Source organism: Pipistrellus hanaki (assembly GCF_964339955.1).
Source record: "Pipistrellus hanaki genome assembly, chromosome: 9".
Lineage (NCBI taxonomy): Eukaryota > Metazoa > Chordata > Mammalia > Chiroptera > Vespertilionidae > Pipistrellus > Pipistrellus hanaki.
Window position 1 is genome coordinate 35,487,116 of NC_140511.1, and position 13,227 is coordinate 35,500,342.

General features: G+C 43.4%; 1 protein-coding gene across 4 annotated transcripts in view; it reads right to left on the reverse strand.

Moving 5' to 3' along the window:
* Positions 1–11,092, reverse strand: part of ANKRD42 (ankyrin repeat domain 42) — a 42,351-nt gene extending 31,259 nt beyond the window's left edge. For 3 of the 4 annotated variants that reach the window (XR_014795978.1, XM_084895267.1, XM_084895265.1), the window contains exons 1-2: positions 10,125–11,092; positions 7,001–7,167 (exon numbers count right to left, since the gene is read on the reverse strand). Coding sequence is in view for 3 of the 4 variants with exons in the window: in XM_084895267.1 (XP_084751393.1) it covers positions 7,001–7,167; positions 10,125–10,182 (225 nt within the window). In the remaining variant the exon portion in view is untranslated. The remainder of the gene's footprint in view (positions 1–7,000; positions 7,168–10,124) is intronic. The other variant, XM_084895266.1, reaches the window with a different exon arrangement.
* Positions 11,093–13,227: the final 2,135 nt, after the last annotated feature.

The window sequence follows — 13,227 nt, forward strand, 5'->3', positions numbered from 1 at the left end:
TTAAATTTATCGGCCTTTTCTAGGAAATTCTTGAAAAACCTTATAACCGTGGTTTTGAACTCTATATCTAGTTGTTCATTCTCCTCCATTTCTTTCGTTTGTGATCTGTTTCCTTGTCTCCTCATTTTTGCTTCTTCCCTGAGTTGGTAGGGTGGCTTTGTGTGCTAGGTGTCCAATATGGTTCAATGGGTCAGCCTCCCACTTACCTGAGGTGAACACTCTTGGTGAAGCCCTTTGTGGACTGTGTGTACAGCCTTGTTGTAGTTAAGTCTTGATTGTTGTTGGTGTCACTGGGGAGGAATTGACCTCCAGGCCAATTGGCTGTGAGAACCCGCTGTGTCTATAACAGAAGAATTGCTATGCTGGAGACACGTTTATGTGGCAGGATTTGTTCCAGTGGGGCTTTGGTGCTCACTGTGTCTGCCTCTTGAATGTCTCCCTTATGAGAGTAGTTGAAATCCGGTGTTGTCTCTAGATTCACGTTTCTGGATCTCCAATGGGATGCAGGTCAGTTACTGTCTGAGGCCACCTAGCAGGAGCTACAGCAAGTACTACAATTTTCTCCTCTTTGCTTGGGATTTGGAGATTTTGGAGCTCTCTGACTGAAGCTGCAGTTTATTTGGTTAAGCTGTGAAGAGCAGGCCATTTACAAGCAAAAGCCACCGTTGGGAGCCTGGGTGGGTTTGTAGATTTCGTGGGGCGTGGTCTCAGGGCGTCTCTAGGCTAGGGCATGGCAAACAGCGATGGCTGGCAGTCAGTCTTCTCTGCCTTTCCATGTTTCTAGGTCCCCACAATAAACATTGCTGGACGCACCTCTACAAGAAAATCACCCTCACTTTCCAATCCGATGGCCAACAGACCAGCTTTTCCCTGTAGACATCTGGGTCCCCTGCATCTTCCCAGAAACTGGACTTCAGAGCGATCAGGAGCTTGTCTCCCTGTAGATTGTAAAAAAGCAGCATTCCCAGTCGCCGACCACCAGCCCAATTCGTGTGCCTCCGTACTTCAGCTTTTCAGCGCTTGTGCTCTCTTTCCTTCTAGTTGTAGAACTTCCACTCAGCCAGCTATCCCATGATTCTGGGTGATAGACGTTTTGTCTTTTAGTTATAGTTTTGAAATTGTTGTGCGAAGTGGCAGTTTAGCTGTTTACCTACACTGCCATCTTGGTTTCTCCCAATTTAAAAAATTTTTTTTTAAATTGACTATAATTGGAATCACAGCCCTATCGTTTGTTAAAAGTTAACCATTAGATATCATTTGCCTGTCACAGAGATTAGTGGCCAGTAATATATTTTTTTAAAAGTTCAACTTCACTAATAATCACTGTAAATAATTATTTATTCAACAAATATTTGTGTGCATACTACTATGTACTAATACTGTTTAGATACTGGAATAAAACCACTATAAATATTCATGTACATGTGTAATTGTTCTGGGTAAATACTATTTAGAAGCAAGACTGCTACCATGTTTCCCCAAAAATAAGACCTAACGCATGGAAAAATAAGACATCCCCTGAAAATAAGACCTAGCGCAACTTTGGGAGAAATTAATATAAGAAACTGTCTTATTTTCGGGGAAACAGGGTAGAACACAGACTAATATATTCTACCTTGTAAGATACTGCCAAACTGTTTTCCAAAGTGGTACTATCATTTTATACTTCTACCAGCAATGTATGAGAGTTCTAGTTATTACATATCCTTGCTAATATTGTATATCATCATTTCTTGAGTTATCTATTTGTAGGGGGTTGTTTTTTTGTTTTTTTGTTTGTTTTCTTTTTTGGTCATTCTAACAGATGTGTAATGGCATCTTTTGTGGTTTTAACTTGTATTTCCCTAATGCCTAATGATGATGAATATCTTTTCATGTGTTCAATTGCCATCCATATTATCTTTGAGTAAGTGTCTATTGAAGTTATTTGCCATTTTTTAAAAATATATTTCATTGATTTTTTTACAGAGAAGAAGAGAGGAATAGAGAGTTAGAAACATTGATCAGCTGCCTCCTGCACACCTCCTACTGGGGATATGCCCACAACCAAGGAACATGCCCTTGACCAAAATCAAAACTGGGACCCTTCAGTCTGCAGGCCAATGCTCTATCCACTGAGCCAAACTGGTTTCGGCTGCCATTTTCTTATTGTGTTGTTTTGTTTTTTTCTTTTCTCACTACTGAGTTATGAGTCTCTTATTCTGGTTACAAAATCAGATACGTGATTTGCAGAGATTTTTTTCCTATGCTTTCTTCTAGAAGTTTTATAAGGTTAAGTTTCAAATTTGCCTATAATCTATTTTGAGTACATTTTTTTATATGGTGCCAGGTATGAGTGAAGGTTTGTTCTTTTTACTTATGAATGTTCGATAATGCCAGCACCATTTAATGAAATTAATGAATATCTGCTCTCCATTAGATTACATGTTCACCCTTATCAAAAAGCAATGCACAAATAAGCAGGAATTCAGAAATGGATAAATAAGGAGCTTGGTAAATCCTCCCTGAGAAGCAATGATAAAAGTAGACAAAGTTGTCAAAAACAACAATTTAAAGACTGGAAATTGACCAAAGGCATGTAATAAAATGCGAAGCACATATATGAGAAAAATCTACTAAATCTCAGTAAGTACAGGAGACTGAGACTATAGCTTTGCTTACCCCGCTGCAAGGTGCAGAGATCTACTAGGTGAACAGCTCCAGTGCTCTGCTGGAGAAATTGACTTTGCTAGAGCTGAACACATAAAACTCCATGCCCAGACACATTGTCAAAAACAATTCTGCTCCTCAGAACAATCCAAGAAAGCCAACATCAGAGCTAGCCTAAAGTCATGATACTGGTTGGAGCATGCACAAAACTAAAGACTACCCAGAAAATTAATAGGAAATTCCAAAAAATGAGATGGCCAAAGTGGTCCTTAATAAGATTCCATTTTCCCTTTGTGATCTAAAAGGCAGTGTGCATGTACAAGGCTGCTCAGACCCAGAAAAGACTGAAGAGGGACTAAGTTGGTAAGATATCCCTGGCTAAACATGAAGCCTTGCAAACTTATTTTTTTTAAAAAGATGTTAGGTTGGCTTGTAAGCTGATTGAATTTATCCACACAGACCCATCAGTAAAAGATTAAATCCTTATGGTATTTAAGCACATGATCTCATAAGTCACTGGCTAACCACTAAACTATGCAGGCCAAGGGGTGAACCCTTAGGGAGCCAGGCTTAAAAATAAAAACAAGAATTAAGCCGAAACCGGTTTGGCTCAGTGGACAGAGCGTCGGCCTGTGGACCGAGGAGTCCCAAGTTCGATTCCTGTGAAGGGCATGTACATTGGTTGCGGGCACATCGCTGGTGGGGGGTGTGCAGAGGGCAGCTGGTCAATGTTTCTCTCTCATCGATGTTTCTAGCTCTCTATCCCTCTCCCTTCCTCTCTGTAAAAAGTCAATAAAATATATATATTTTTAAAAATCATCGGGTGAGAATTTTTAAAAAGATAATGATGTGAGAAAAATGCAATTAAAAAAAAAAAAAGGCCAAAGGGAAATCCTTGTTCACAACAGTTCAAGTGGGACACACAAACTGGTGGAGATTCTCCAAATAAGATTTGGTTCCAGATCTTGCGGGTTTGTTACTTGGCAGCTGGCTCTGCTATCTGGCTCCTCTGCTATTATGTCGTAGTCCTTGCGTTCAGGTCACCCTCGATTTTACTTAATAATGACCGCAAAGCGCGAGAGGAGGGGTGTTGGCAGTTCAGATGCACCGAAGAGATCCTGGAAAGGGCTTCCTTTAAATGACAAGACCCCTCACGCTGCCAACAGCGGCCTGCTGGCCAAGTGGAGCAAGCTGAGTCCTCCCACTCAAGAACCTCCTAGACCTGCCCACCTGCCAGCTAAGTGCAGATGCATGAGCAAGCACATTTGAGATCAGCTGAACCTGGGGCAGAGAACCAGAACCCAGCCAGCCAACTCATAGACTGCAGGTTCCAGGTCCTGTGAACACACAAGGCAAGGAGAGTACGCAGAGGAGTGAACTCAGGAAGCAGGAAATCACTGGGGGTCACCTTAGGACCTGTTTGCCACAGATACAAAACTTAGCATGAAACGGAGGAAAGCCTTTTTCCCATGACTCATGGGAGACGTTGATGCTGAGTAACATGTCAACAACTACAAATCAGGATGAATGACCATTAGAGTGAACAGTCTCATGAAAACGAAGTCTAAGAATTTCAGGAGCAACAAGCAGAAGGAGGGGAGGTTCCTGAGTAGAAGAGGTCTGCAGCAGTTTACTGGCCAGGACAACTTTGGTCACATGCAGTGCGGTAACCAATCGTCTCTGTACTTTGATGGGTGACTGGATAAAGAAAATGTTGTACACATATACAATGGAATACTACTCTTCCATAAGAAAAAACATTACCATTTGCAATATGTATCAATCTTGAGAATATCATGCAAAATAAGTCAAATGGGAAAGGGCAAAAACCATATGATTTTACTCTAATGTGGGATAGAAAAGAGAAAGCAACAAATGAACAAGCAAAACAAACTCATAAACGCAGATAACAGTATGGTGGTTATCAGAGGGGAAGGGAGATGGAGGGAAGATGAAGAAAGTAAAGAGGGTCAAACATGGAAATGGAAGAAAACTGGACAATATACAGATGATGTATTATAGAATTGTCCATTTGAAACATATGTTATTAACCAATGTCATCCCAATAAATTTAATTTTCGAAAACTGAAAAAAAAAAAAAAAAAGATTTGGTTCCAAGAAGAAGAGGAGCCCAGACAAACAAGAATTCACACAGAGAGGCCATATTCATAGAAAGCAGTCTCTGCTTGTGTAGCATGGGAAAAAAGACTGCATAGTGAATAAACCCACTACAGCCCACAGGCTGGGGAAATGTAGTAGCTAAAATAAGCTCTCCACACACAAACTTGAATCATGACAAAAATTTTAGTTGGTTTGTATCCAGACCAAGAATAAGAAGTTTTGCATTAAAAATTCTTTAAGAGCCGGGACCGGTTTGGCTCAGTGGATAGAGCGTTGGCCTGCGGACTGAAAGGTCCCAGGTTCGATTCCGGGCAAGGGCATGTACCTTGGCTGCGGGCACATCCCCAGTGGGGGGTGTGCAGGAGGCGGCTGGGCACATCCCCAATGGGGGGTGTGCAGGAGGCGGCTGATCGATGATTCTCTCTCATTGATGTTTCTAACTCTTTATCCCTCTCTCTTCCTCTCTGTGAAAAATCAATAAAATATATATTTTTTTAAAAATTCTTTAAGAATGCTTGTAAAAAACTGAAACCAACTAAACATCCATCAGTTGAAAAATGAATAAATTCTGATGTTAGTGTAAGAATAGACTATAACAATATGGCTGAAAGAAATAAACTAGCGTACATATATTTAATCACATGTATCAAATAATAATACATATCTTACCTAATGATAGAGAACCATGTATATTGACTATACCTCTGCTATGCCCACAGTCAATCAGAATGAGTATGCAAATTAACCCAACGAAGATGGTGGTTAATTTGCATACATACCTGGGTCCTGGGGAGCCTCCTCAGCACCCAGGTTGACACCCAGGTCACTCCTAGCCGGCCATTGGGCAGAGGCTTTAGGCTTGGGAACCTGCAATCGGAGGAGCGAAGGCCCCCTTCACAAGCCTAAAGCTGGGCCGAGGCTTTAGGCTTGTGAAGGGACTGAGCCTGTGATCGGAGGGAAGGGGGGAAAAAAAAATGGAAACATATCCTCAGCTGAGACCAGTTTGGCTCAATGGATAGAGCGTCGGCTTGGGGACTGAAGGCACCCAGGTTCGATTCCGGTCAAGGGCATGTACCTTGGTTGCGGGCATATCCCCAGTGGGGGGTATGCAGGAGGCAGCTGATCGATGACTCTCTCTCATCGATGTTTCTGGCTTTCTATCTCTCTCCCTTCCTCTCTGTACAAAATCAATAAAATATATTAAAGAAAGAAAAGAAAAAGAAACATATCCTCAAGTGAGGATAAAAAGAAAAATAAATGTCATATCCTATGAAAGACACATCTTGAAAATGCTTAAAGAAAGTTGTCATTTTTTCATGGTGAAGGGACTGGAGTCCATGTTGATGTAAATAACTTGGCAGCTGCAACAACTGGCAGTGACTGCAGCAGCGGGGTGATAGGGTTGGTGCCTTCCACTGATCAGCCCAGATGCCTCCCACAAAGGGAGGCCAGACTGTGGCTTAGGCCTGAGGGCTCCCAGTATGTGAGAGGGGGCAGGCTGGGCTGAGGGACCCCTCCCCAGTGCACGAATTTCTTGCACTGGGCCCCTAGTGTCATTTATATAAAATATGTCATTTAGAGCAATGATATAATCATAGGCAATAACAGCATAAAATATAGATAGGAATAATTTTGGGTAATAGTTGTCTCTGGATTTGGAAGGAGAGAAATGGTGCCTGGAGGGGTGCTCAGGGATTTCCAATGTATCTATAATATTCCATTTGTTTTCTAAAAATCTGAAGCAACTATAGCAAAAAAAACATTAGGATTTAAGAGAACTAGGTATTCATTCTGTTATCCTCTTTAATTTACCCTTTATGTTTTCCTTTGGAACCCAGTAATCACACTGTGAGGAAGTACAACCTAGAAAGGTAGAGTATCTTCACAAATAGGCTCACAAAGAGCCAGCATATACCAGAGAGCTGTGTGAACAAGCCTTGAGAAGGATCCAACCCCAGTTTTTCAATGTGTAGCTGAAGCCCCAGACATCATGGAGCAGAGACAAGCTGTGCCTGAGATACAAACTCCTTGTTCAGTCCTGAGCATAAATGAATGGTTATTTTATGCCACCAAGTTTTGGAATAATTTGTTACAAAGCCATTGTAAGTAAACAAAACCCCTAATAATAGACTGAATTAAAAAAGAAATTATTTGCAATGCTTCAGTCCTGTTTGCTAAATTTATAAAACTGCTAACAGCTGTAAACTTATCCTAGTTTTAGTTAGCTTACCTCCAAGCTTCCCGAATGTGCTGCCCAATGTAAAGGGGTAAATTTGTGGAGAACATCAACTTCATTAATGCTGACTCCACGTTCTACCATTTCTGAAAGCTGCTTTACATCTCCAGCGCGTACTGCATCATGTATGCTACTAAAATGCACTTTCCTCCTGGCACCTACTGAAAAATCAAATTGCTTAAAATATATTACAATGTCAAAAAATATGAAAAGACTAAAGTAATAAGACAAAAGAAAGCACAAAATCACTTTGACTTTCCAAATAATTTAATACAAAGATGTTTATGATTAACATCTTCTTAACCAGACTTCCATTTTAGTTCTAATGTCTAAAAAGCATGGAAGTATCATTCCCTTATACACAGGAGAAAACAAACTGAAAACCAATAACTGACCAGAGAACTGAGGTCTGACAAACTACCACCCTGAATCTGGAAAGATAGGCAAATACAGAGAAACACAGTTGAGCCCAGTTCACCTAGAGAAGAAGCCACAGGAGCCACAAAGAACTAGAAGCACTTAAATGGGGAATTAGTGAGGGATTTTAAACAGAAGACTAATAATGATCAGATTTGTAATGCTGGATTTATGGGACTGGCTACAGGTGAGGGAAATTCATTGGGGAGCAAAAATGCAGCACTAGCTGAAACCGGTTTGGCTCAGTGGATAGAGCTTCGGCCTGTGGACTGAAAGGTCCCAGGTTCGATTCCGGTCAAGGGCATGTACCTTGGTTGCGGGCACATCCCCAGTAGGAGGTGTGCAAGAGGCAGCTGATCAATGATTCTCTCTCATCGGTGTTTCTAACTCTCTATCCCTCTCTCTTCCTCTCTGTAAAAAATCAATAAAATATATATATATTTTTTTAAATGCAGCACTAGAGATTCAGGAGGCTATGTAAGAAAATAGCTATATAGTCTATAGCAGAAAGATTGAGATCTTCAACCCAGAGAATGGCTTTGGAAACAGAATATTCAACAAATATTATAAAAACAGGTTGAACTAAATTTGGATGTAATAGTGGGCAAAATAAGGAAAGAGTATTGGGGTAACTTCAAGGAGTATGGCTTAGTTCTCTGAGTGTGGCACAATTGAAAAAGTTAACACTGGAGGACAGAGTCGTGGATACAAAATTATTTTTGAATTTTTAAAATATATTTTTATTGCTTTCAGAGAAGAAGAGGGGTGGGGGAGAGAGAAACATCTATGAGAATTACTGATCAGCTGCCTCCTGCATGTTCCCTACTGTGGATAGAGCCCCTAACCTAGGCAAGTTGCCTTTGACCAAAAAATCAAACCAGGAACCCTTCAGTATGCAGGCTGACACTCAATCCACTGAGCCAAACAGACTAGGGCTATTTTTTTTTTTTTTAATCTTCACCCAAGGATATGTTTTTATTGATTTTAGAGAGTAGTGGTGAGAGAAAGAAACATCAATCAGTTGCCTCCTATATACACCCGGACCAAGGATTAAAACCAAAACCTAACTATGTGTCCTGATAGGGAATCAAACCAGCAACCTTTTGGTGTAGAGCAAGCATGTCAAACTCGCTGCCCATAACAAATATTTTTATGGCCCAGCCAATATATCTGTATGTAAGAAACGTTTTAATAAAAATTATGTAACTTAATTTTTACAATATCCTGTTATACATAACTAGAGGCCGGTGCACAAAATTCGTGCAAGGGTAGGGTCCCCAGATGGCCGGCAATTGGGGACCTTCCCTTGCTCTGCGCCGCCTCCTCGTGGTCAGTGCACATCACAGCAAGTGATACAACTCCCTGGCTCCTGATGGAACTCCTGCAGGGACACTTTGCATATTAGCCTTTTATACACATAGATTATTAATAACAAACCAATGACTGATTACTATAATATAATCGCTGCATTCATTTCCCTTACATGCCTTACACACAGGCGCACCATTTCTCTCCACTAATACTAGCAGCGAATATTTTTAGCAGCCAATTGCCACATTATTAGTCTTGTACTGGCTAGTGTAGAGTAAGCATGTCAAACTTGGTGTGCACAACAGGAAATATTTCACTTTCGGAGAACAAGAAAAATAGGTTTACTTACATTATGCTTATTAATTTGTTCAGTTATTCAGTATCTGGTAAGTTAATGTTCAAGAAAAAATATTTTTATTAAAATGTTCTATTACTTTATGTTAACCATTACTCATTTATTTCAGCCCTTTGTATTCAGCATCAAAATAAACCTACTTGTCTATGAAAATTGAAGCTTTTGTTTTTTTGTGGCCCAGATAATCTTAAACCTTGTTAGTCGTTGAGTTTGACATGCTTGGTGTAGAGGATGACGCTGGAACTAACTGAACCACCCAGCAAGGGCCAAAATTACACTGTAGACATGTTGATTTTAAGGTTCCCCAGGAAGAGTTCCAGAAGGGACTTCTACATGAGTCTGCAACTCAGAGGAGAGATCTGGAGTTCAGATCTCAGTAGATGTGTCCGGCATTAGGTAGGTTTTTCTGACACCGGTAAACTGGAACCAATGGCACTCTACTCTTTTTATAATATGCATCACACTAGTCACTATTTGCTCAATACTTATCTTCCCCAGTAGAAGGTAAGGAATATGCCTGTCTTCTTAGTGTCCTTAAGACAGAACACAAATTAGGCACTCAGTAAATATTTATTGGATGGTTGAATGAATAACATAGATTTGAAAGTCCTCAGTAAGGCTGTAGTCATAGCGATGGCACGGAGGGGGGGGGGGGGGGAGACACGGACGGGAGGGGAGAAGCAACATTTAAGGAGAGGATGGTAAGTCTAATGTCATCTTCACCGGGTCAAATGCTTCAAAGAAGTCAAGTAAGAACTTAAAAGGGTTCATAAGATTTAACAAACGTAGTCATCATTGGGCGAGAAGTTTCGGGAATGTGCAGATGGAAAGAAAGGAGGTAAAGCTAACATGAGGAAGGCTGGGGAAAAAGAGAATAATAGCTTTGGGACCTACCGAAAATAGGTCACTGAGGTGGAGAGAGGAGTGACAGCTGAGAAAGGGGATGGCCAAAAAAAGAGAAGGCCGATGTGGGCAGAAATGAGAGGTGGAGCGTGGCAGAGATGAGGGTCTTCGAAGTCATGAACCTGGACTCACACGGGGTTGCGGACTCCGTGAAGGACGCGGAGGGGTCTGAAAGGGGCACCCCGGGCATGGTGCGATCCCACGGACGCCGAGGAGGAGGAGGAGACGAATCCTGGCCGCGGCTGCTGCGGCGGTCCTCACTCGCTATCCTCCAGGAGCCACGGCAGCGGCCGTCCTCGTCCTCGTCCCCGCCCTCGCCGGGCCCGGCGCCGCGGTCCTCCCCGGCTCTCTCCCAGGAGCCCCTGAGGCGGTGGCTGTCGTCTGGGCCGCCGCTCACCCCGGAGGAGTCGCTGGCCGCGTAGCCGCGGTCTTCACCCACTCCTTCCCAAGAACTGCTGAAGCTGGTGCCGTCGTCCACGCTCCCCCTTCGCCGGGAGCCACCGAGGCGGCGGCGGAGCTCGTCGCCGCCCCTCTCCCCGGCGGAGTCGCTGGTCCCGGCGCCGCGGGCTTCTCCGACTCCCTCCCAAGCACGGAGGCTGCGGTCTTCTCCGACGGCTTCCCCGGAGTCCCTGCCCGGGGCGCCGCCGACCTGACAGAGACCGCCGGCGTCAGTGCCGGGGAAGCCGCTCCCCCAAGAGCCGCTGTGGCCGTGGCCTCCGCCTCCCCGAACTGTCTCCTCAGAACCGCCGCGGCGGCGGCCCAGGTCTTCACGGAGCCTCCTCCGGTCCTTGCCGGAGAAGCCCCCGTCGTCTCTCACGCTCCCCGCGGAGACGCTGCAGGGGCGGTCGTCCTCTTCGCGGTTTTTTTCCGTGTCTTCCCTGAAACAAAACTCCCGGTCTTCGCTCCTTCTCTCCTCACACTGGCCGCCGCGGTGACCGGGCCGGCCGTCTGTCCTCCACCCTTCGGCTGCGTCTCCCCGCGAGTCCCTGAGGCGGCTGCCGCCGTCGATGGGGACCCGCACCTCGAAGGAGCGTTCCAGCGTCCCCGACTCCGGCCGCCTGGTCGGAGAGGGTGTTAGGAGACCGTTGCCTTGGAAACGAATAAACTTCCGGCTTCCGGCACGCTAGGGTCATTTCCTGTTCCTGGCGGCTTTGCGTCACTTCCGGCTTCCCTCCCTTCACCCTTTACAAGGCTGGGCCTGCAGGCGAATCGGATGGTGGTGGAGTTTTCGGTGAAATTCCGCTCGGCCCCACAAAGCCAACCTTATCCGACCCCGTCTCTCGGTGACGGCTGGCGGGGTTCGCGGCCTCCAGGCCCCGCGCTCCGGCGGAGGCCCCGGGACCGCCGTCTGCGTAGATGACCTGTACTGCTCGTGCCGGGCGGGGCCTTTCGTCCTTGGCAAACCAAGTGTAATTTTTCTCCGTGCAGGATGGAATGTTGAAGAAAGGCTCTTCTTGGCCCTTAACTTCTTACAAATATGGAGAAAGACCTAACGGAGACGTTAGCAGCTGCAGCCGGTATCATTATTGCGTGCTTACTAGTGCCCGGCCCTTTGATAATTGCTCGCTTGGTACTTAATTCTCACAATAATTTGGGAAGGTAGGTGGTATACCTGTTTTACAGTTGAGGAGATTGAAGGTGTCAGTGTTTTGCTCAGGCCGAACAGCAGGTAAGTTGTAGAGCCAGGGTAAAAATACAGGCCATGAGTCAAAAACTTGCTTCCGGTTTTCTGACTTCAAATCCAAGATTCCTTTTCCTGTAAAATGTTTACTTTCAACAATTTAGCCCTGATCTTTTTCTCCAATCCTATTGCTTAACGTGCATTCCTCCATTCGCTATTTATTGTAAAAGTATGGCTCAAATGTATGAAAATGTACTAGCAGCTGAGAGTACAGAAATTAAAATTCTCTGCCCTCCAAGGGCATCACTCAGCCTGATTCCCCTCACCTGTGTTTTTTTCTCCCACATCTTTATTGCTTTGCCACAGGGTTGGTTGTTATTGTTACCTTGTTTTGTTTTTTAGCTACAAAACTTTTTAAATTTTATTTTTCAATTACATTTATTATTTTTTTGTATTAGTTTCAGGTGTACAGCACGGTGGTGGACAATCATATATTTTACAAAGTAATCCCACTGATATTTCAAGTGTCCACCAGACACCATACATAGTTATTACAGTATTATTGACTGTATTCCTTATGCTGTATTTAACATCCCTGTAACTGTTTTATGACTACCAATCTGTACTAAATCCTTTATCTTTTTCATTCAGTCCCTCTCCCCCCTGACCTGTGCCTCCCCACAGGTTTTGTGCTGTGAACACATTTGGGAAATTCCCCAGTCCCCATTTTTACTCTCTTGAAATACAGTAAATTGCCTTTTTTTTTTTTTTTAAGTTTCATAGCCTCTTGTAATATTAATAACTGCCATTTGTTGAGTTCATATGAGTATGGCACCGTACTAAGTGCTTCATATTTGTTATTCTTAATTTAACTTACCAGCATAGTACTGCTATTGCTTTTTACAAATAAAGTGCAAAGTTAATTGCCTGAGGATACACAGCTAGTAAGTAATAAGTACCTGAATTGGGGTTTCTACCTTGATCTTTGATTTTGCTGCACATACTCCTCAAAGTCTCTACATTCCCACAATCTTTATATCAAACACCTATCAATTGTATTATAATTACCTGTTTAACAGTTAATCTTTACCCCTACCCCTCAAGGACTCGGAGCTTCTGGGAGGTAGAAACTGTTGCTTCATTATTCATCTTGGAGTTCCTGACATCTAGAATATTTAGCTCAAGGGGGAAGGGCTTACTAACTGTTGTGTGGGTGAGTGGGTGGATTGATGAGTTGATTTTCTGGTGGATGGAGTGATAGACTGAAAGTAAAGTTTTTTACAGTTAGAAGGGATTTGGGGATTAGTCATTTTTATTTATTTATTTATTTTTTAAATATATATTTTATTGGTTTTGTATAGAGAGGAAGGGAGAGAGATAGAGAGTTAGAAACATCGATGAGAGAAAGTCATCGATCAGCTGCCTCTTGCACACCCCCTACTGGGGATATGCCCGCAACCAAGGTACATGCCCTTGACTGGAACCCGGGACCCTTCAGTCCCCGAGCCGACGCTCTATCCATTGAGCCAAACCGGTTTCGGCGAGATTAGTCATTTGTAAAATGGGGCAACTGAGGCCTTTTACCAGACATCTGTTGAATTATTAATATGGGAC